Source organism: Pseudophryne corroboree, chromosome 9 (assembly GCF_028390025.1).
Source record: "Pseudophryne corroboree isolate aPseCor3 chromosome 9, aPseCor3.hap2, whole genome shotgun sequence".
Taxonomy (NCBI): Eukaryota; Metazoa; Chordata; class Amphibia; order Anura; family Myobatrachidae; genus Pseudophryne; species Pseudophryne corroboree.
The window spans coordinates 342507816-342528171 of NC_086452.1; the positions used below are offsets into that span (position 1 = coordinate 342507816).

General features: G+C 48.0%; 1 protein-coding gene across 7 annotated transcripts in view; it reads left to right on the top strand.

Moving 5' to 3' along the window:
• The window catches only part of PBRM1 (polybromo 1), a 262604-nt gene that overhangs the window by 12019 nt on the left and 230229 nt on the right, over positions 1 to 20356 (top strand). For all 7 annotated transcript variants that reach the window (XM_063940622.1, XM_063940624.1, XM_063940623.1 and 4 more), the window contains exon 2: positions 14651 to 14806. In XM_063940622.1, coding sequence (XP_063796692.1) covers positions 14651 to 14806 — 156 coding nt within the window. The remainder of the gene's footprint in view (positions 1 to 14650; positions 14807 to 20356) is intronic.

Here is a 20356-nt window from a genome sequence, read left to right on the forward strand (position 1 = left end):
CCCGCAGCCTGGCGAGCACAGTGAGCCCACAAGGGGCTTTCTAGCGCTCGCCCCACTGCCAGCACACTGGTGGCCGGGATCCCGCTGTCGGTATACTGATGGCCGGGATCCCGGCTGCCCGTATTTCATACTGATTCCAAGGAAACATATGACAGCCCTACGCAGTAAAACCAAACACATTACAGTCCTATGCTGTAAAACCAAACACATTACAGTCCTATGCTGTAAAACGAAACATATTACAGTCCTATGCTGTAAAACCAAACATATTACAGTCCTATGCTGTAAAACCAAACATATTACAGTCCTATGCTGTAAAACCAAACATATTACAGTCCTATGCTGTAAAACCGAACACATTACAGTCCTATGCTGTAAAAGCAAATATATTACAGTGATACACAGTGAATGTATATGATGACTCGCACAGTATTTCTCATGAATGTGGCTACTGACTTCACAGCATTCTGTAGATCTCTTCTAAACTGGCTTTTCTTGAATAGGAATGTCACAGAAGTATTAAATCAACCCCGTTTTCTTATACCCCTTTTCCACTAGCTCAAAAAACACGGGTAAATGCACAGGGGTGTGCATTTACCCGTGTTTTTTGCTAGTGGAAAAGGGTCAACCCGGATGAAGTGATCCGGGAATCCTACTCGGGTAGCTTACCAGGTTGAACACAAGTTCAACCCGGTAAGCTGTGTAGTGTAAACGGAAGCCGTGTCGATGCGACACGGCTCCTGTTCACAGTCTCTGGAAGGGCGGCGCTGGGAGATCATGTGATCTCCCAGCACCGCCCCTGCCGCGTCGCTAGCAGCGTCAACAACCCGGCAATATGCCGAGTTGGTGAGCGCAGTGGGAAAGGGGGCTGAGCACGGTCCGCAGCCGGGTAACACCCGTGTCAGGCTCCTGGCTGCGACCCGTGCTTAGTGGTGGAAAAGGGGTATTAGAAAGATAAGCACAGTTGCACATGGGTAATGACTGCTTTTAGCCTGGTGTGACTATTGTCTTTTTATTTATTTTTATTTTATTTATTTTTAGCAAATTATTGAAGTTATTGACAAATTTTAGCATATGTTCCCATAATTGTTATATGGGAATTTAGCTTGTGGGCTCAGTTCCCAGGAGCTGTCCCGTTACTTCCCCTAATGGCTACATTGTTGCTCATGAATGCATGGGATTAGCTGATTTTTCCACGATAAATGCTGGGCACGATGCAATTACAGCGCACTCGGCACAAAACCCTACTTATGGGGTTATTCAGAGTTGTTGGCAAAAAGCACACTAATGGGCAAAACCATGCTGCACTGCAGGTGGGGCAGATGTAACATGTGCAGAGATTTAGATTTTGCTACTCCTCTGTTACCTTTAGGAGCTTAGGGGCAGACTCAATTCGGTACTGCTCATTTTGCGCATTTATCTGCCAGTTACGGTAGGCAGGTTCTGAAGGTAGCCGGAAGTCACCCAGGACAATGTCTGTAGCTCTAACAGGGCAATTCAATTTAATATCTCATACCTGCCGCTCTTCACATGATATTCAGTTGTTTGTGCCAATGGGTGCCCATTACTTATCACGCACGTCACGCCCAAATGCACCAGGCTTAGTCGTGTAATGTGGCTAAACCCATACAAACTACTGGGCACACACTATAGACAAGCCTTTTGTATCTCTGGTTAGCATTTTAGTGGATAACAGTATATTTTCTTGATTAGCATTGATTAAACATACGTATTACATTAACAGTGCTTCATTATCTCTTATACCTCTTTTCCACTAAAATCCCGGGTCCAACTCGGGTGTTTGCACATGGGCCCTCATTCCGAGTTGTTCGCTCGCAAGGCGAATGTAGCAGAGTTACACACGCTAAGCCGCCGCCTACTGGGAGTGAATCTTAGCTTCTTAAAATTGCGACCGACGTACGCGCAATATTGCGATTACAAACGAGTTAGCAGTTTCAGAGTAGCTCCAGACTTACTCTGCCTGTGCGATCATTTCAGTGCTTGTCGTTCCTGGTTGACGTCACAAACACACCCAGCGTTCGCCCAGGCACTCCCACCGTTTCTCCGGCCACTCCTGCGTTTTTTCCGGAAACGGTAGCGTTTTCAGCCACACGCCCCTGAAACGCCGTGTTTCCGCCCAGTAACACCCATTTCCTGTCAATCACATTACGATCGCCGGAGCGAAGAAAAAGCCGTGAGTAAAAATACTTTCATCATAGTAAAGTTACTTGGCGCAGTCGCAGTGCGAACATTGCGCATGCGTACTAAGCGGATTTTCACTGCGATGCGATGAAAAATACCGAGCGAACAACTCGGAATGAGGGCCATGGTTCCAACCCGGGTCAGGCCGTAATTTTAACCCAGGTTATTCCCTGGTCAATCCCTTTAATACCCCTTTCACATCGCCAATGCCGGATCCCACCCGGGAATTGGAAACGGGTCCTTCCCGGGTGGGATCCAGCATTGGACGCTACTACTAGCTTCCATGACCCGGCAATATGCCGGGCGGGTTGCCATAGCAGTGGGGGACGGAGCCGGCAGCGGAGGCGGCGCTGGGAGATGAGATCATCTCCGCGCTGCCTCTCCCTGTTGCAGTGAACGGGTCCCGGGTCGCATCGACCCGGGAGCCCGTTTACGCTGCCATTGACCTGGTATTCAACCCGAAAATAACACTGCTTTATTCCCGGGTTGAATTGCCAGGTCAGGCGACCCGGGATTTCAGCTATGGCACTTTCACACCGCACGCTGACCCGTGTCGATCCGGCAATATGCCGGGTTGATACCGGGTTATTTGTGCGGTGTGAAAGGGGTATAACTCTCCAATTGTGTGCAGGGTGTTTCTGTTCTGCCAGCACTTGAAGATGACATCAATAACCCGGGTTATTGCAGCAGTGGAAAAGATGTATTATTGATTACTCAATCTGCATGGAAAACTCACTATTTCTTACGGTTTCACTAAGTTGGCATCTGACGTCAGTGGCCATTTCATCATTCCTTCTTGAAACAGAATTATTGTTGAGGGTAATTGATTGTGTTACATAACTTTTATTAGGCTCCATCATAGTACTCTCTCACTGCTGACAGAATAACTATTCCCCAGTGCTATGCAGTTACCCACATTTTGCAACTTGTATTGAAACTTTGTAAGAAGCAAGAAGTCTCTTGTTAGCATTAATACCCCCTTTACACCGCCAGCTTGTAACATGGGTTATTGCACATGATCGTGCATAACTTGTGTTGCTGTGCAGTGTAAAAGGGCCCCGCTGGAACAATCCATGTCGACTGACCCGGTATTCCAATTTGGGTAGCTTGCAGGGTTGAACATGGGCTCAACCCGGCAAGCTGTGCTGTGTAAATGGGAAGTCGGGTTGATGCATCCTGTTTCCCGTTCACACTCGTGAACAATATGCCGGGTTGGAAACAATGGCAGAGAGGAGCCTGAGGTGGGTCGCGCCCGGGAAGCACCCGTGTCAGGCTCCCAGGTGCGACCCGCTTGATTAGATATAAAAGGGGTATTAGTGAACTTTTTAAATAGTGCACTTACAGTATAAGTTTGGCCTTTAGGTCTCAGAAAAACGAAATATCCTTATTGGTATTGTCTGGGTGTTTCTTTGTTTGACGTTAGTCTAGAAGGCTTCATAGCTACATTTGAAAATGTATTTTAACAAAGTAGGCTTAATGGTAACTTTTCATCGGCGATGGAAGGAAGACTGATTTTAAGTAATCGGTTGAATACTGGTAACACTTTTTCTCTGACATCTGGTCAGCCCATGTTGATGTTTCTAGAAGGCTTACTTATTACTGAATGTCATTAATTATACCAAGCTTTGGCTAAAATAAAACCATCAACACTCCCATTTCACCCTCTGAAAAACAAAAAAAACTCTCAGAGGGCTGGGGGAGCGCACAAGGGGCAGTGCACAGGTTGGGAACCACTGGTCTAGAGCACACAGGTAAATACCACAATAAAGGACCAGTTGATTAAAGGAGTATATAAAGTGCGTTATCCTATTAGGAAGTACCGCTGCTAATAGAATCGCTGGGGGCTATCCTCAGGCAGCCAAAGCATAATCTGCGTAAAAATGGCTGCCAGAGCCGCAATAACACATGGGACCCATGCGTTTTCGTGTGATTGCGGGTCCCATTTTGGCCAATAAAAACAGCCTCTAATTGGACACCACAATAATGACCATCGATCAATTATCACAATATCCGCTGTTTTGATCTGTCGAATCGGCATTGGGGCTAATAAGATACCACCCAAAGTATATTGAACAGAATGTCTTACTAGGTGATGTCCCCTTTAGTAGCAGGTAAGCAATTAATATCCTTTTGTTAGCTAAATTGAATAAAGTCTAGCACAGGCCTGGCCAAGCTGTGGCTCTCCAGCTGTTCAGAAACTTCAAGTTCCAGCATGCCCTGCCGCAGATTAGCTATTAGGGAATGCTAAAATGGTGGCAGAGCATGCTGGGATGTATAGTTTCACAACAGCTGGAGAGCCACAGGTTGGCCAGGCCTGGTCTAGCACATGCAGGCTGATTCTGCTGCTCATCCCAAACGCGAAGCAACAAGATCAGTTCTCTTTTTGGCCGCATACTGAGGTTGCACTCTTGGACAAGATCTTGTTGTTTAATTACTCATCCATCAAAGATCGCAATAATGCCTGTATTAGTGTCTTAGCCATCTATAAAAACACAGCTATTTATTATTATTTATTAGCAGTTTCTTATATAGCGCAGCATATTCCGTTGCGCTTTACAATTAGAACAACAGTTATATAACAAAACTGGACAAAGACAGACAGACATAGAGGTAGGAAGGCCCTGCTCACAAGCTTACAATCTATAGAGCTAATCTATAGGGCTACTCTCTAAATATGTACTCGTGTACTTCTAAGGATCTTGTATGATATACCGGCAGACAGTATGCCAGCCGTCAGTATAGTGACAGTGGTATCCCGTTTTCCGGAATCCCGGCAGCGAGTCCCTTTTTGGGCTCGCTGCGCCCACCGCACACCTGGCCTGGTGGCTTGCCACATGTTCTATTTCCACTCATTTTTTTTTTTTTTAAACAAGGCGGGTGTCGTGATTCCGGCCATTGATATAAAATGGCGTCCTTCGGGATTCTGGCGTCTGTATCCAGAATGCTGGGATCCTGGCAGCTGGCATTTTTAACTTCATCCCATTTCTAAGTAGGAGATGAAGCTGAAACCCCCCATAAATAAAGTGCCTATTCAGCATCATTCATTTCCTGAGCTCTGACATTGGGGCTCTTAGGTAATGACAAACAACTCTGACTGACTTTGCTGTGTTATCCGTATACTCTTCCAGACACAGTCATTTTATTTCAAGATGAGACTACAAAAGAGAATACAGGACTTATACAAAAATTCATAGTAGCATGGCACAAACGCAATAGGATTTCCATCCAGTCAGATGCAGTAACAAGTGTAATAGACTATGGGGTATATTTACTAAAATGCGGGTTTATTAAAGTGGAGATGTTGCCCACAGCAACCGGTTAGATTCCAGCTAATATCTTGTAGAAGGTGCTAGATAACTGATAAGTAGTATATAAATGGTTGCTATGGGCAGCATCTCCACGTCTATAAACTCTCACTTTAGTAAATATACCCCTATGAGTTGTGGCAAGTGCTGACAGTTTGGTGACTTAGCCACAAGATTTAAAGTAGTGCATTGTTAAATGGCAAAACCATTAAACGGACTGCTTTAAAGCTCCCGGCTACTATAATACCCTTTTCAGACTGAAAATGAAATTACCGGGTGAAGCAGTTCCACCCGGTAATTTCATGAAACACGCGGGTCCTTTTTCTGTGTGAAAGGGTCAACCCGTGTTGTAATTCCCAGGACTTCGACCCAGGAATTTACCAGGTTCGGAGACACGGGAATTATGACACGGGTTGACCCTTTCACACAGACAAAATACCCGTATTGATCTGCAAATTACCGGGTTGAAATTTTCAACCCGGTAATTTGCATGTCTGTGTGAAAGGGGGGGTCAGGCATGTCCCGGCAAAACGACCCGGCACTGAAATGCCGGATAATTGCCGGGACTTCCAGACTTTTCTGTCTGAAAAGGGTATAACTCACAAAAATCTCAGCACTTGCTGCAACTAATACCCCTTTCAGACATACGACCCGGAAATTTCCCTGCTCAGTCCCGGGTTTTTCATCTCTGAAAAATCCTGGGTTTTTGCAGGAGACCCCTTTCACACTAAACCTGAGACCTGGGAAATTCCCGGGTTGACCCCTTTCAGACACAAGCCCAGGGCAGTCCAGGCTACTCTCATTACATACACACACACACACACACACACACACACACACACACACACACACACACACACACACACACACACATGTTACACACATGTTACACTCAAGTCACACTCAAGTCACACTCAAACACACACATACATGTGATATACACACACATGCCAAATTCATACACACACACATACCACAACAGGCTGCCTCTCTGTTTTTAGGCTGTGCCGGCTGCTTCACAGCAGCATGGATTACAGCAGTCGACACACGCCCCCTCTTCACTCCGGCCCCCTCTAGGCAGCCCCTTCCACAAGGACGCACGCCAATCAGGTGCATCCTGGGAGTAAACTTTCAGACCTAAGCCGGGTTGTCTACCCGGGGCTAAAGTACCGGGAAAAACCCTGCTCATTGCAGAGTTGCCAACCCGGGAACGTGTTCCAGTGTTGGCACCTTTCACACATGCCAGAATCCCGGGTTGATGAACGCGCATGTGCAAAAACCCGGGATTTTGGAACATGTCTGAAAGGGGTATAATAACCCTTTCAGACTTACAGAGCAATTTGTACACTGGTGCTTCCCAGGTGTGACCTGGCTTGAGACCCCTTTCAGATTTACTGCCCAACCCGGCACAATGCCAGGTTGGTGACGTCACCGCCGACGCTACAGGAGGCGGCGGTTGGAGATGATCATCTCCAGGCGACGCCTCCTCCTATTCAGAGAACGGGTTCCAGGTCTCCTTGACCCGGCTTACCCGCTTACACTGCATGCATCCCGCGTCGATTCCGGCTTCAACCCAGGTCTCGACCTGGGATGAAATGCCGGTACGCTCGACCCGGGATATTGCTTTAGGACGCTTTCAGACTGAGCAAAATCCTGGGGTGATGTGCGTTCATGTGCAATAACCTGGGACATTTTTGCTGGTCTGAAATGGGTATAACAGGATCTTACATCTGGTTTACAGTCTGTAGCCTTATACAATCTCTGCAGATGCTTCTGTGGGTCTGGGGGAAATCCTGCAAATTCCTACAACTCTGATACCTCTAATAAGATGGAAAACCCTTTTCAGATGCCATCATATTGGAACCTTAAAAGGTGCTCATACACACTACTATTTCTCTTATGTCCTAGAGGATGCTGGGGACTCCGTAAGGACCATGGGGTATAGACGGGCTCCGCAGGGGATAGGGCACCTAAAAAGAACTTTGACTATGGGTGTGCACTGGCTCCTCCTTCTATGCCCCTCCTCCAGACCTCAGTTAGATTCTGTGCCCAGAGGAGAAAGGGTACAATGCAGAGAGCTCTCCAGAGTTTTCTGTTTTGAAGAATTTGTTAGGTTTTTTATTTTCAGGGAGTCCTGTTGGCAACAGGCTCCCTGCATCGTGGGACTGAGGAGAGAGAAGCATAGCTGGCTTGTCAAGTTGGGCACAGTTTCTAAGGCTACTGGACACCATTAGCTCCAGAGGGAGTCGGAACACAGGTCTCACCTGGGGTTCGTCCCGGAGCCGCGCCGCCGTCCTCCTCACAGATGCCGAAGATAGAAGCCAGGTGAGTATGAGAAGGCAAAGAAGATATCAGGTAGCAGAAGACATCAGATCTTCATGAGGTAAGCGCGCATTGCTCCCAGTACACACACACAAGCAGGCACTGAAGGGTGCAGGGCGCAGGGGGGGGCGCCCTGGGCAGCAAGTTTCCTCATTTTTTGGCAATATAAAGCAGGATTAGGCTGTGGGACAGTAAATCCTAAAATACCCCGCCATTTTTTATATAGAATTACTGGGACCGAAGCCCGCCGTCAGGTGGGCGGGGCTTGATCCTCAGCACTAACCAGCGCTATTTTCTCCACAGAAACTGCATGAGGATACGCTGGCTCCCTGATCTCTCCCCTGCTGAAATTCACAGGCTGGAAAAAAGAGGAGGGGGGCACTTTGGCGACGCAGTGTGTGGGAATTAAGGTTATATATATAAAAAGCGCTATCTGGTCATATATATTCCAGTGTTTTTAAGCGCTGGGTGTGTGCTGGCATACTCTCTCTCTGTCTCTCCTAAGGGCCTGGTTGGGGTTTTGTCCCCTTATAGGTTAATCCCTGTGTGTGTGGGGTGTCGGTACGTGTGTGTCGACATGTCTGAGGCGGAAGGCTTCTCCAAGGAGGAGGTGGAGCAAATGAGTGGTGTGTCCCCATCGGTTGTGCAGACTCAGGATTGGATGGACATGTGGCATATATTGAATGCATGTGTGGCATCTTTACATAAAAGGCTTGATAAGGCTGAATTAGGGGGGACATCAGGGGGTCAGTCCTCGGATTGGACCGACTCACAGGGCCCGTCGGGGTCTCAAAAGCGTCCCTTAACACAAGACACTACTACCGACACGGATTCTGATTCCAGTGTCGACTATGACGAAGTAAAATTGCACCCTAGGGTGACTATAACCATTCAGTGTATGATTGTGGCAATAAGGGATGTGTTGCATATTGAGGATGAACCCTCGGTCCCCGACACAAGGGTACACATGTTTAAGGGAAAGAAACAGATTATTATTATTATTTTCCCACATCTCATGAATTAAATGATTTCTTTGGAAAAGCTTGGGAGACTCTGGAAAAGAGACCGCAGATCCCCAAAAGAATTTATATGGCATACCCCTTCCCTAAACAGGACAGGGAGATTTGGGAATCACCCCCCACTGTGGACAAGGCCCTGACGCGCTTGTCCAAGAAAGTGGCGCTACCGTCTCCTGACACAGCGGCCCTTAAGGACCCTGCAGATCGCAGGCAAGAAACTACCTTAAAGGGTATTTATTCTCATACGGGTGCTGTGCTAAGACCGACAATTGCGTCGGCATGGGTGTGTAGCGCAATTGCAGCTTGGACAGATGAGCTGACAGATCACTTTGATAATATGGATAAGATATTCTTAACTCTAGCCCATATAAAAGACGCAGTCTTATTTATGAGGGATGCTCAAAGGGACATTGGATTGCTAGCTTCTAGGGCCAATGCCATGTCTATCTCGGCGAGAAGATCCTTATGGACTCGCCAATGGACGGGTGATGCGGATTTCAAAAAACATATGGAAGTACTACCCTATAAGGGAGATGTATTGTTTGGGGATGGGCTGAAGGACCTGGTTTCCACAGCTACAGCAGGTAAATCAAATTTTTTACCATATATTCCCCAACAGCAAAAGAAAGTACCACCCTATCAGATGCAGTCCTTTGGTCGCACAAGTCCAGAAGAGGTCGGGGATCCTCTTTCCTTGCCAGAGGTAAGGGCAGAGGCAAAAGAGCCCAGGAACAAAAGTCCTTCCCGGCTGCTCCAAAACTCACAGCATGACGCTGGGGCTCCCCTGAGGGAGTCCGCACCGGTGGGGGCACGTCTTCGACTTTTCAGTCAGGCCTGGGTCAGATCAGACCTGAATCCCTGGGTGTTGGAAATAGTTTCCCAGGGTTACAAACTGGAATTCGAGGAGGTGCCCCCACGCCGATTTTTCAAATCGGCCCTACCAGCTTCCACATCGGAAAGGGATGTAGTGTTAGCTGCAATTCAAACGCTGTGTATACAGCAAGTGATAATCAAGGTTCCCCTGCAGGGAAGAGGTTACTACTCAACCCTATTTGTGGTCCTGAAACCGGACGGTTCGGGCAGACCTATTTTGAATCTGAAATCCCTAAACCTGTACATAAAAAGATTTAAATTCCAAATGGAATCACTCAGAGCGATAATAGCCAACATGGAGGAGGGGGAGTTTATGGTGTCTCTGGACATAAAGGATACGTACCTTCATGTCCCCATATATGCCCCCCATCAGGAATACCTGAGATTCGCTGTACAGGATTGTCATTACCAATTTCAGACGTTGCCGTTTGGACTTTCCACGGCCCCGAGGATTTTCCCCAAGATAATGGCGGAAATGATGGTGGTCCTGCGCAAGCATGGAGTCACAATTATCCCATACTTGGACGATCTCCTGATAAAAGCGAGATCAAGAGAGAAATTGCTGAGCAGTGTGGCGCTCTCTCTGAGAGTGCTCCAGCAACACGGTTGGATTCTAAATCTACCGAAGTCACAGTTGATTCCGACAACTCGACTACCGTTCCTAGGTATGATACTGGATACGGAACAAATGAAGGTCTTCCTCCCAATAGAGAAAGCCCAGGACATCCAGAACATGGTCAGAGACCTGCTAAAACCGAAAAGGGTGTCAGTTCACCAATGCACTCGAGTTCTGGGAAAAATGGTGGCGGCCTACGAGGCCATTCCCTTTGGAAGGTTCCATGCAAGGACTTTTCAATGGGACCTTCTGGACAAGTGGTCCGGGTCCCATCTGCACTTACATCGGAAAATAACTCTGTCCCCAGGAGCCAGAGTGTCTCTCCTGTGGTGGTTGCAAAGTGCTCACCTGCTGGAGGGTCGCAGGTTCGGAATTCAGGATTGGATCCTGGTTACCACGGACGCGAGCCTCCGAGGATGGGGAGCGGTCACAAAAGGAAAAAAATTTCAGGGACTTTGGTCAGACCAGGAGTCCTGTCTACACATCAATGTGTTGGAACTCAGGGCCATTTACAACGGCCTTCGACAAGCGGAGAGTCTTCTTTGAAACCTACCGGTTCTGATTCAATCAGACAATGGCACAGCAGTGGCTCATGTGAACCGCCAAGGCGGGACAAGAAGCAGAGTCGCGATGGCGGAAGCCACCAGAATTCTTCGCTGGGTGGAAAATCATGTAAGCGCTCTGTCGGCTGTCTTCATTCCGGGAGTGGACAACTGGGAAGCAGACTTCCTCAGCAGACACTATCTCCATCCAGGAGAGTGGGGACTTCATCAAGAAGTCTTTGCAGACATAACACGTCTTTGGGGAACTCCTCAAATAGACATGATGGCGTCACGCCTCAACAAAAAACTTCGGAGGTATTGTGCCAGGTCTCGGGACCCTCAGGCAGTGGCTGTAGATGCTCTAATAACACCGTGGGTGTTCAAATCGGTCTACGTGTTTTCTCCTCTTCCTCTCATCACAAAAGTGTTGAGAATCATAAGGCAAAGAAGAGTACAGACGATACTCGTTGTCCCAGACTGGCCTCGAAGGGCCTGGTACTCAGATCTACAAGAGATGCTCACAGGAGATCCCTGGCCTCTTCCTCTGAGGGAAGACCTGTTGCAACAGGGGCCCTGTGTATTTCAAGACTTACCGCGGTTACGTTTGACGGCATGGCGGTTGAATGCCGAATCCTAGCGAAAAAGGGGATTCCGGAAGAGGTCATCCCTACTTTAATAAAGGCTAGGAAGGAGGTGACGGTTAAGCATTATCACCGTATCTGGCGAAAGTATGTGTCTTGGTGTGAAACCAAGAATGCACCTACGGAAGATTTTCATCTGGGTCGTTTTCTCCACTTCCTACAGACAGGAGTGGATATGGGCCTGAAATTAGGCTCTGTTAAGGTACAGATTTCGGCCCTCTCGATTTTCTTTCAGAAGGAGTTGGCTTCTCTTCCAGAAGTCCAGACGTTTGTAAAGGGAGTGCTGCACATCCAGCCTCCTTTTGTGCCTCCAGTGGGACCTCAACGTGGTGTTGCAGTTCCTAAAATCACACTGGTTTGAACCGCTTAACAAGGTTGAGTTGAAATTTCTTACTTGGAAGGTGGTCATGTTGTTGGCCTTGGCATCAGCAAGGCGAGTGTCAGAATTGGCGGCTTTGTCACACAAAAGCCCCTACTTGATTTTTCATGTGGATCGAGCTGAATTGAGGACACATCCGCAATTTTTGCCTAAGGTGGTTTCTTCATTCCATGTGAATCAACCTATTGTAGTGCCTGTGGCTACATGTGACCTGGAGGATTCCAGATCCCTGGACGTAGTCAGGGCCTTAAAGATTTATGTAGCCAGGACGGCTAGAATTAGGAAAACAGAGGCTCTGTTGGCGCACCTGCTTCGAAGCAGACTATTGCTCGCTGGATCTGAAATACGATTCAGCAGGCTCATACTACGGCTGCATTGCCGGTACCAAATTCGGTTAAGGCCCATTCCACTAGGAAGGTGGGCTCTTCCTGGGCGGCTGCCCGAGGCGTCTCGGCATTACAACTTTGCCGAGCGGCGACTTGGTCGGGGTCAAACACTTTTGCTAAATTCTACAAGTTTGATACCCTGGCTGATGAGGACCTAGCGTTTGCTCAGTCGGTGCTGCAGAGTCATCCGATTGGATGCTTTTGTATAAACCCCATGGTCCTTACGGAGTCCCTAGCATCCTCTAGGACGTAAGAGAAAATAAGATTTTAAACCTACCGGTAAATCTATTTCTCCTAGTCCGTAGAGGATGCTGGGCGCCCATCCCAGTGCGGAAACTCTGCAAGACTTGTATATAGTTGTTGCTTAAATAAGGGTTATGTTACAGTTGACATCGGTCTTGGACCGTTGCTGTTATTATTCATACGGTTAACTGGTTTTGTGTGATCCAGGTTACGTGGTATGCTTGGTGTGGGCTGGTATGAATCTTGCCCATGGATTTCTAAATCCTGCCTTGTAGTGTCCATCTTCTCTGGGCACAGTTCTCTAACTAAGGTCTGGAGGAGGGGCATAGAAGGAGGAGCCAGTGCACAACCATAGTCAAAGTTCTTTTTAGGTGCCCTATCTCCTGCGGAGCCCGTCTATACCCCATGGTCCTTACGGAGTCCCCAGCATCCTCTACGGACTAGGAGAAATAGATTTACCGGTAGGTTTAAAATCTTATTTTTGCCAGCCAAATAGGTTGTTTTAGATCTAACTGGACACTGCAGTGTGTTCTGCATAAGGCCAAAAATATTTCACTTTCCTATCCACTTAATTAAGATTGGTCAGATGCCAACTGGAATGCCAACGGTGCTCTATTGCTGTGGTTCCCAAACTGTGTCCTCAAGGCACCTTAACTGTCCAGGTTTTAAAGATATCCTTGCTTAAGAACAAGTGACTTAATTAGTTCATCAGTCAGTTTCATTATACCATATGTGCTCAAACATGGCTATCCTTAAAACCTGGAATGTTAGGGTGGCTCAAGGACTGAGTTTAGTAAACTCTGCTTTGTTGGATTTGGAGGAACATTTTTGTTTTGGATCCACTGTGGGGAAAAGAGTGAAGATGTGGATCAGTGGAGTAGATACCCAAATCAACCAATCAGCTTCTACCTATCATATTATATAATGTACTTGATAAATGCTACCCCAAAGATTAATAGAATTCAGGAGAAGACATAGCACACCCTGGTGTGTGTGTTAAATGTTCTTCTGATGGCAAGAGACAGGTGACTGTTCATTCTTAATTGTTCTGGATCTCTCTGCAGCATTTGATACTGTGGACCATGGGATTCAGAAAACTCCTTCAAAAGTGAGTGTGACCCACACATCCCAGACCGAATGCCAGTTTGCTTCCGTACCGCTGGGGTTTTCTAATGGTACCAGTAGATGACCGTATGCCGTAGGTCCTAAAAGTTATCTACTGTGTTCTTTGCCAACATGTCCGATTTAGATCCAGTTGGATTGTTATTAGGTATCACAGTCTCTTTCAGGGCATACACTCTAATATCAAAATTACTTTACAATGTTTGTTCAGTATTGCAGTGTGTGATCAGCATTGGGATCTCTTTTAAAAGAAGGAGTGATTGTTAGGTAACATCTTACAGAAGTCAACAAATGACATTTCTCATAGAAATGTGGTGTAACATCCCAATAGTGATCTTATCTACACGTAGCATGTATGCCAGAATCAGCCATAGGCATAGGCAAATGTCTAGGGTGATGCCTTCCAAGCTTAGGGCCAGCTCAGCTTAACAGTGGGCAGTGGCGGTTTGCGGGGCATGTGACTGGCTGACGGCACCTCTGGCTGCCTACTATGGTCGGAGCTCTCTGCTCCGATCGGGCGGCAGTTCATACAGCTGAGCGGGCTGGAGCAGGGAGCGGAAACAGTGGGGGCCCGGCGGCCAGTAACGACAATGGTCACTGGTTCTGGAAGGGGAGCTGCTGCGCATGCCCAGCCGCAGCAGTTCCTCCTACTCCCATGGGCCTTTGCGGCTTCCAGTAGGCAGAACCTGCACTGATTGACACCCTGCAGCCGGACCAGGCTTCAATATCAGCAGAGTTCAGGCCATGTGAGTTCTGTGGGAGGGTGGGTTTGGGGTGTAATAATGTGTGGCACATATGTAAGGGACATTGTGCATATAAGGGCATTACTAATGTGTGAAACATTACTGTGTGGCATTATGTGTATAAGGGTAATACAAGTGTGTATGTATGTATGTATGTATGTATATATATATATATATATATATATATATAATGTGTATTTTGTTTCATTACATATTGTTGTCTTTAAGATAAATTGCCATATCTCTTACTATCTTAGGACAACATTGAACCCATGAGCTCCAAGAGACGCAGAGCCACGTCCCCATCCAGCAGTGTCAGTGGTGGAGACTTTGATGATTCCCCGCATACCACAAGTACCCCAAACTCTGGCAGGAAAAGGAGGAGACTTGCTAATGTGTCAACTGTGGATCCAGTAAGTGGAAGCAGAAGTTTACATGTTGCTGCAAATACGGCTGTAACTACGACCCCAAATGCACAGTGTTTTTAGCCCTTAGGGAGAAAATCATCCTATAACTGTTTTTATAATTTATTTTCTCTAGCATCCATAAGGGATATTGGGGAGACTTAGTACGATATGGTATAGACGGGGTTCAAAGGAGCTGGTGCACTTTAAATGTCTTCACTGGGTATGCTGGCTCCTCCTCTCTATGCCCCCTCCCACAGGCAGTTTAGAAAGAAGTGCCCTCAGGAGAGGATGCACATCTTTGCAGCTCCAGAGAGTTTTCTTCAGTTAATTTTAACTCTGTGTTATCTTCGTTATGCTGTTTGGACAACAGCATACCTGCACCATGGGAGTTAGGGGTGGGGGGCGGTCACCGGCCTTGCAAGGTGTCAGAGCCGCTCCCGCACTGCAGGACCACCGTCCTGAGAGGTTGTTTTTTCAGCGGGGCACTGCGCCTTAGCTATCGCAATCACAGTACACCGCACTGTGGTGACTACAGTGGTGAGTACAAACCGCGGGACCCGTTAGGGAGGTCCCCCGGTTCAAGGTGTGGCTGACACGCAGGGTGGGACCCGCTATAGCACCCTGTGTAAACTGGCTAGCAGTGGCTTAAACTAGCATTTGTGTGATGTTTTTAAGCACTTTAGGAGACATTGCCAGTATAAAAAACTCTGTAGCTCTGTCACCATTGGGGGGGCGGAGCTACCTCAGAGCGGGACCAGCTGCATTTTGGCGCCTTCCTCTGCTTACTGCAGCAACAGCAGGCACACACAGCTCCTCCTGACACACAAGACATGCTGGAAAACTGGTACAGGGTGTAGCAAAGGTGGAGAGCCGCTATTGGGGGTCATTCAGACCTGATCGCACGCTAGCTTTTTGTGCAGCGCTGCGATCAGGTCAGAACTGCGCATGCGTATGCACCGCAATGTGCGTCGCACTGGTACAAAGCGGATCATTGCTGTGCGATTGTTTTAACAAAGAATCCATTCGCACAGCCGATCAAAAAGGAGATTGACAGGAAGAAGGCTTTTGTGGGTGGCAACTGACCATTTTCTGGAAGTGGTTGGAAAAACGCAGTCGTGTCCAAGCGTTTGCAGGGCGGATGTCTGAGGTCCGTTCCAGGGCCGGACAGGCTGAAGTGATCGCAGTGGCTGAGTAAGTTCTGGGCAACTCAGAAACTGCACAAATATTTTTTGTACAGCCCGGCTGCACATGCGATCGCACACTTGCACAGATAAAATACACTCCCTTGTAGGCGGCAACTCTCTGATCGCAACTCTGCTAAAAATTGCTAGCGAGTGATCAGGTCTGAATTAGCCCCATAGTACACAATCTGTGTCCTATACAGGACAGAAATCATAGGTTTTCACAGTGATATAATAAGCTGACAGCCTCACTGGGGCTGAGTAGCTTCGGTGTGCTGGTCTCCTCTCTCTATTGGGGTTATTCCAACCCGATCGCTCGCTGCAGTTTATCGCAGCGATCGGGTCGGATCTGCGCATGCATCGGCGCTGCAGTGCACCGGCGCATGCTGGATGGCCGGAGGCCGTTGTTCCCTTGCGATCGCCTCTGCCTGATTGACAGGCAAAGGTGGTCGCTGGGCGGGAGGAGGCGGAACGGTGGCATTTGGCCGCCGTTATGGGGGCGTGGTCCGGCCAACGCAGGCGTGGCCGGACCGTGCGGGGGGCGGGCCACAGTGGCTGCTTGACGTCACACGCAGCCGCTGCGACCAGAGGCAGTGACTAGCAACTCCCGGCCAGCCGCAGGAGCTGCGCTGGCCGGGAGTTACTCACCAAGAACAAAAGCATCGCCGCTTATGCGGGGGGCGGACAGAGATGCATGGCGGACTAGCCCTGTGCTGGGCGTCCCCCCGTATGTCTGGGAACATGATTGTAGCTGTGCTAAATTTAGCACAGCTACGATCAACTCGGAATGACCCCCTTTATCTCCTCTCACATACAGTAGGGGCAGGCTTTCTAAGTATTACTGTCTGTGTGTATGTGTATATCATTGTGATTTACTGTGAACATGGGTAAACACAAACTATGCAGTGTATGCCACACCAGATTCTCTCCGTTATCACCTGATTCTGTTTCATGTGAACAATGCAGCCAATCTTCACAACTCGGTGAGGGGGCTGTGGGAGAGGGTCAAGAGCCTTCCTGACTAGGTGCTCTTAAAAATATAATGTTGATATGTCATCACAACTCACTGCTAATACTCAAAAACTCAGCTACTACAACAAGCTGTTGCAGACTTGGCTGCCAGGGCAGATGTTACCTAACTTCCTTCATCCCCCCTCCCTAACTCAGGACCACAAAAGCGTGGTTTACCTGCTCTACTCTCTGATTCAGATGAAGATGTACAGGAGGATGGGGAGGACTTGGATCCTGTTAGTGGGGATCCCACTTCTGCTCAGGGTATTGAACCCCTCATTCTGGCTATACGGGACGTGTTAAAACCCACTTTAGAGGACGCTGCATCACAGCAGTCGTTTTTCTTTACACAAAACAAGCCTAATGTCACTCTCCATGTTTCTGCAGAGTTAAATGACCTGTTTAAGTTAGGCTGGAAAAATCCAGACAAAAAATACCAAGTGTCAAAGTTTTTTGCACACTTTCCCATTTGCTCCTAAAAGTAGGAAATTCTGGGAAGAACCCCGCGGGGGTTGACGTATCAGTCTCTCGACTGTCTAAAAAGGCAGTGCTGCCAGCCCCGGGCTCCTTTACCATAAAGGACGCTGGGGACAGAAAAATAGAGACGACACTACACAGCAGCAGGTGTATCACAAAGGCCGGTCATAGCGGGTTGCTGGATGACCCATGCCATTCATACGTGGGCTACTCAAATTCAGGAGGGCCTCTCTGGGGATATGTCTCTGGTCACTACGGTGACTCTCCTGAAGCCCATTCAGGACACTGCACGCGTCCTGTGCGATTCGCTCAAGGAGATGGGTAATATTAATGCTAGGACTTCTGCCATGGCAGTGTCGGCGCGCAGGGCCTTGTGGTTGCGTCAATGGATAGCGGAGTGTGTGGAATCTCTCCTCTTTACTGGGGAATGGCTTTTCGGGGTTGAGTTGGATATGTTGATCTCCAAGGTTACTGTGGGGAACTCCACATTTCTCCCCTCCGGGGCCCCGCCGGCTAGGCGTTCCTACCAGGGGCCGTATGTTCAGTCCTTTCGGTCTAACAGATTTCGATCTAGGGCCAGAGGTGCCTCCAATGTGGCTAGAGGCACCAGAGGTAAGACAAGAAGACCTGTGAACACCAGTTCTCAGGAACAGAGCACCAGTTCTGCTTCCACTAAGTCCTCAGCATGACGGTCCCCACCCACCCCGAGGGAATCTCGTGGTGGGAGCTCGACTGCGTCACTTCAGCTGCGTCTGATAGGGTTCCTGCCAGGATACCTGGGTCACGGATCTCATTTCTCAGGGCTACAAGCTGGAGTTCGACGGTGCTCCTCCCCAACGATTTTTCAAATCAAGCTTACCAAGTTTGGAGGATACGCAAGTTACGTTGCAACAGGCCATCCAAAAGTTGGTCCAGTCCCACGTCACTGTCCAGTACCAATACAACAACGAAGAAAGGGTTATTACTCCAACCTGTTTGTGGTACCGAAGCCGGACAGGTCGTTAAGGCCCATTTTGAATCTAAAGTCCTTGAACCCTTACCTAAAGGTTTTCAAGATCAAAATGGAATCTTTGAGAGCAGTGATTGCGGGTCTGGAAGAACAGGAATTCATGGTCGCCCTGGATAACAAGGATGCCTAACTTCATATTCCGATTTGGCTACCTCATCAGGCTTATCTGAGGTTTGCCCTACTGGATGATCACTACCAGTTTCAGGCGCTACCCTTCGGTTTGTCCACAGCTCCGAGGGTGTTCACGAAGGTGATGGCGGAGATGATGTTCCAGCTCCGGGTCCAGGGGATCAATGTTGTCCCTTATCTGGACGATCTCCTGATAAAAGCGAGATCCAGGGAGATTTTATTGCTCCATATCGACCACACTGTCCAACTTCTGTCACACCATGGGTGGATTCTCAATGTACAGAAGTCTCACCTGGAGCCAAATCAGTGGCTCCTGTTCCTGGGTATGTTACTGGATACTATGACCTAGAAGGTGTGGTTCTCCGACCTGCTCGATTTTCCATCCATCTTTGCATAAGATTGTTGGTGAAGATGGTTGACTCATACGAGGCGATCCAATATGGGAGGTTCCATGCCAGAACATTTCAAATGGATCTCCTGAGCAAGTGGTCCTGATCACATATTCAGATGCACCACATGGCAAGGCTGTCACCTCAGGCCAGGATTTCCCTCCTGTGGTGGCTGCAGTCTTCCAATCTCCTGGAAGGCCAGAGTTTCGGGATTCAGGATTGGATCCTCCACACGGCAGTTGCGAGTCGGAGAGGATGGGGAGCTGTCACCCAAGGGGCTCAGTTCCAGGGCAAGTGGTCAGCCCACGAAGCCATCCTTCCGATCAACATTCTGGAACTTCGGTCGATCTACAATGCTCTGCTTCAGGCCTCTACTCAGGGATCACGCGATCCAGGTGATAATGCTGATTTATCCTTAGGAAAGAAAGCTATACCTTAAACACACCTTAAATACACTTTACTATGGAGCCGCTGCGGCCGCTGTACTTAACACACACTCTGCTCACTTTGTACGCTATTAGCGTACAAAGTCCCGTACTGCGTACGGACTTCGCGTACAAACGCCGCGCTGACGGTACAAAGTACTCACAGCGCGTACACACCCAGAGATACACCACAAACCCTGAACAGTTATGCAATGCAATGAAAATACGCTTTAAACCTTAGCAGGGCAATGAAGACACAACACCAATTGTGATTTTTACCGCTGGGTTCCGACACCACAGTGGATTATTGCTGAAAGGGGGTTACAATACAAATAATACAATACAATATAATATAACAGAGTAAATGGCTACATTCAATGGTACATACGTGAGTGGATAAGCGTGCGCAACCCGGTCCGGTCCTCGGTCATCTGATAGATAACCTTGTGAGTCTTGTGTCAGACCAGGCCTACAGCAGCTCTCTTTATACAATTCTTCCAAAAAGCAATACAATAGATACTGTAATATCTTTGTCCATTGGACACAGGAATGCACATTTACAGTACAGGAGAGGTCATAGGTCGGTTTGAATAGGTAGGCGATGTCTTTCCCAACTGCTCTTGTGGGTGGTCTCCTCTGGATTCCCGCCGCATACATAATGTACAGTAAATACAGTTTATATCTATATTCTGCTCCTGCACATAACTATCCGCAGGAACATGCGATCTTTCTCAAACCAACACCGGAATGTTACCCTTAAAATACCCTTCAGCTGGATACCAAACACCACCTTATGACCTTGTTCTGTCCCCTCCTATTCTGTAAAGGTGAATCCCTTTGTTCTGAAACCATTCAAACTGTTGTTACTTTCTGATGTGGTGCAGGGATACTATGTGTACATTGTGCACTATTTGGATTAAATATGTAATGTGTTT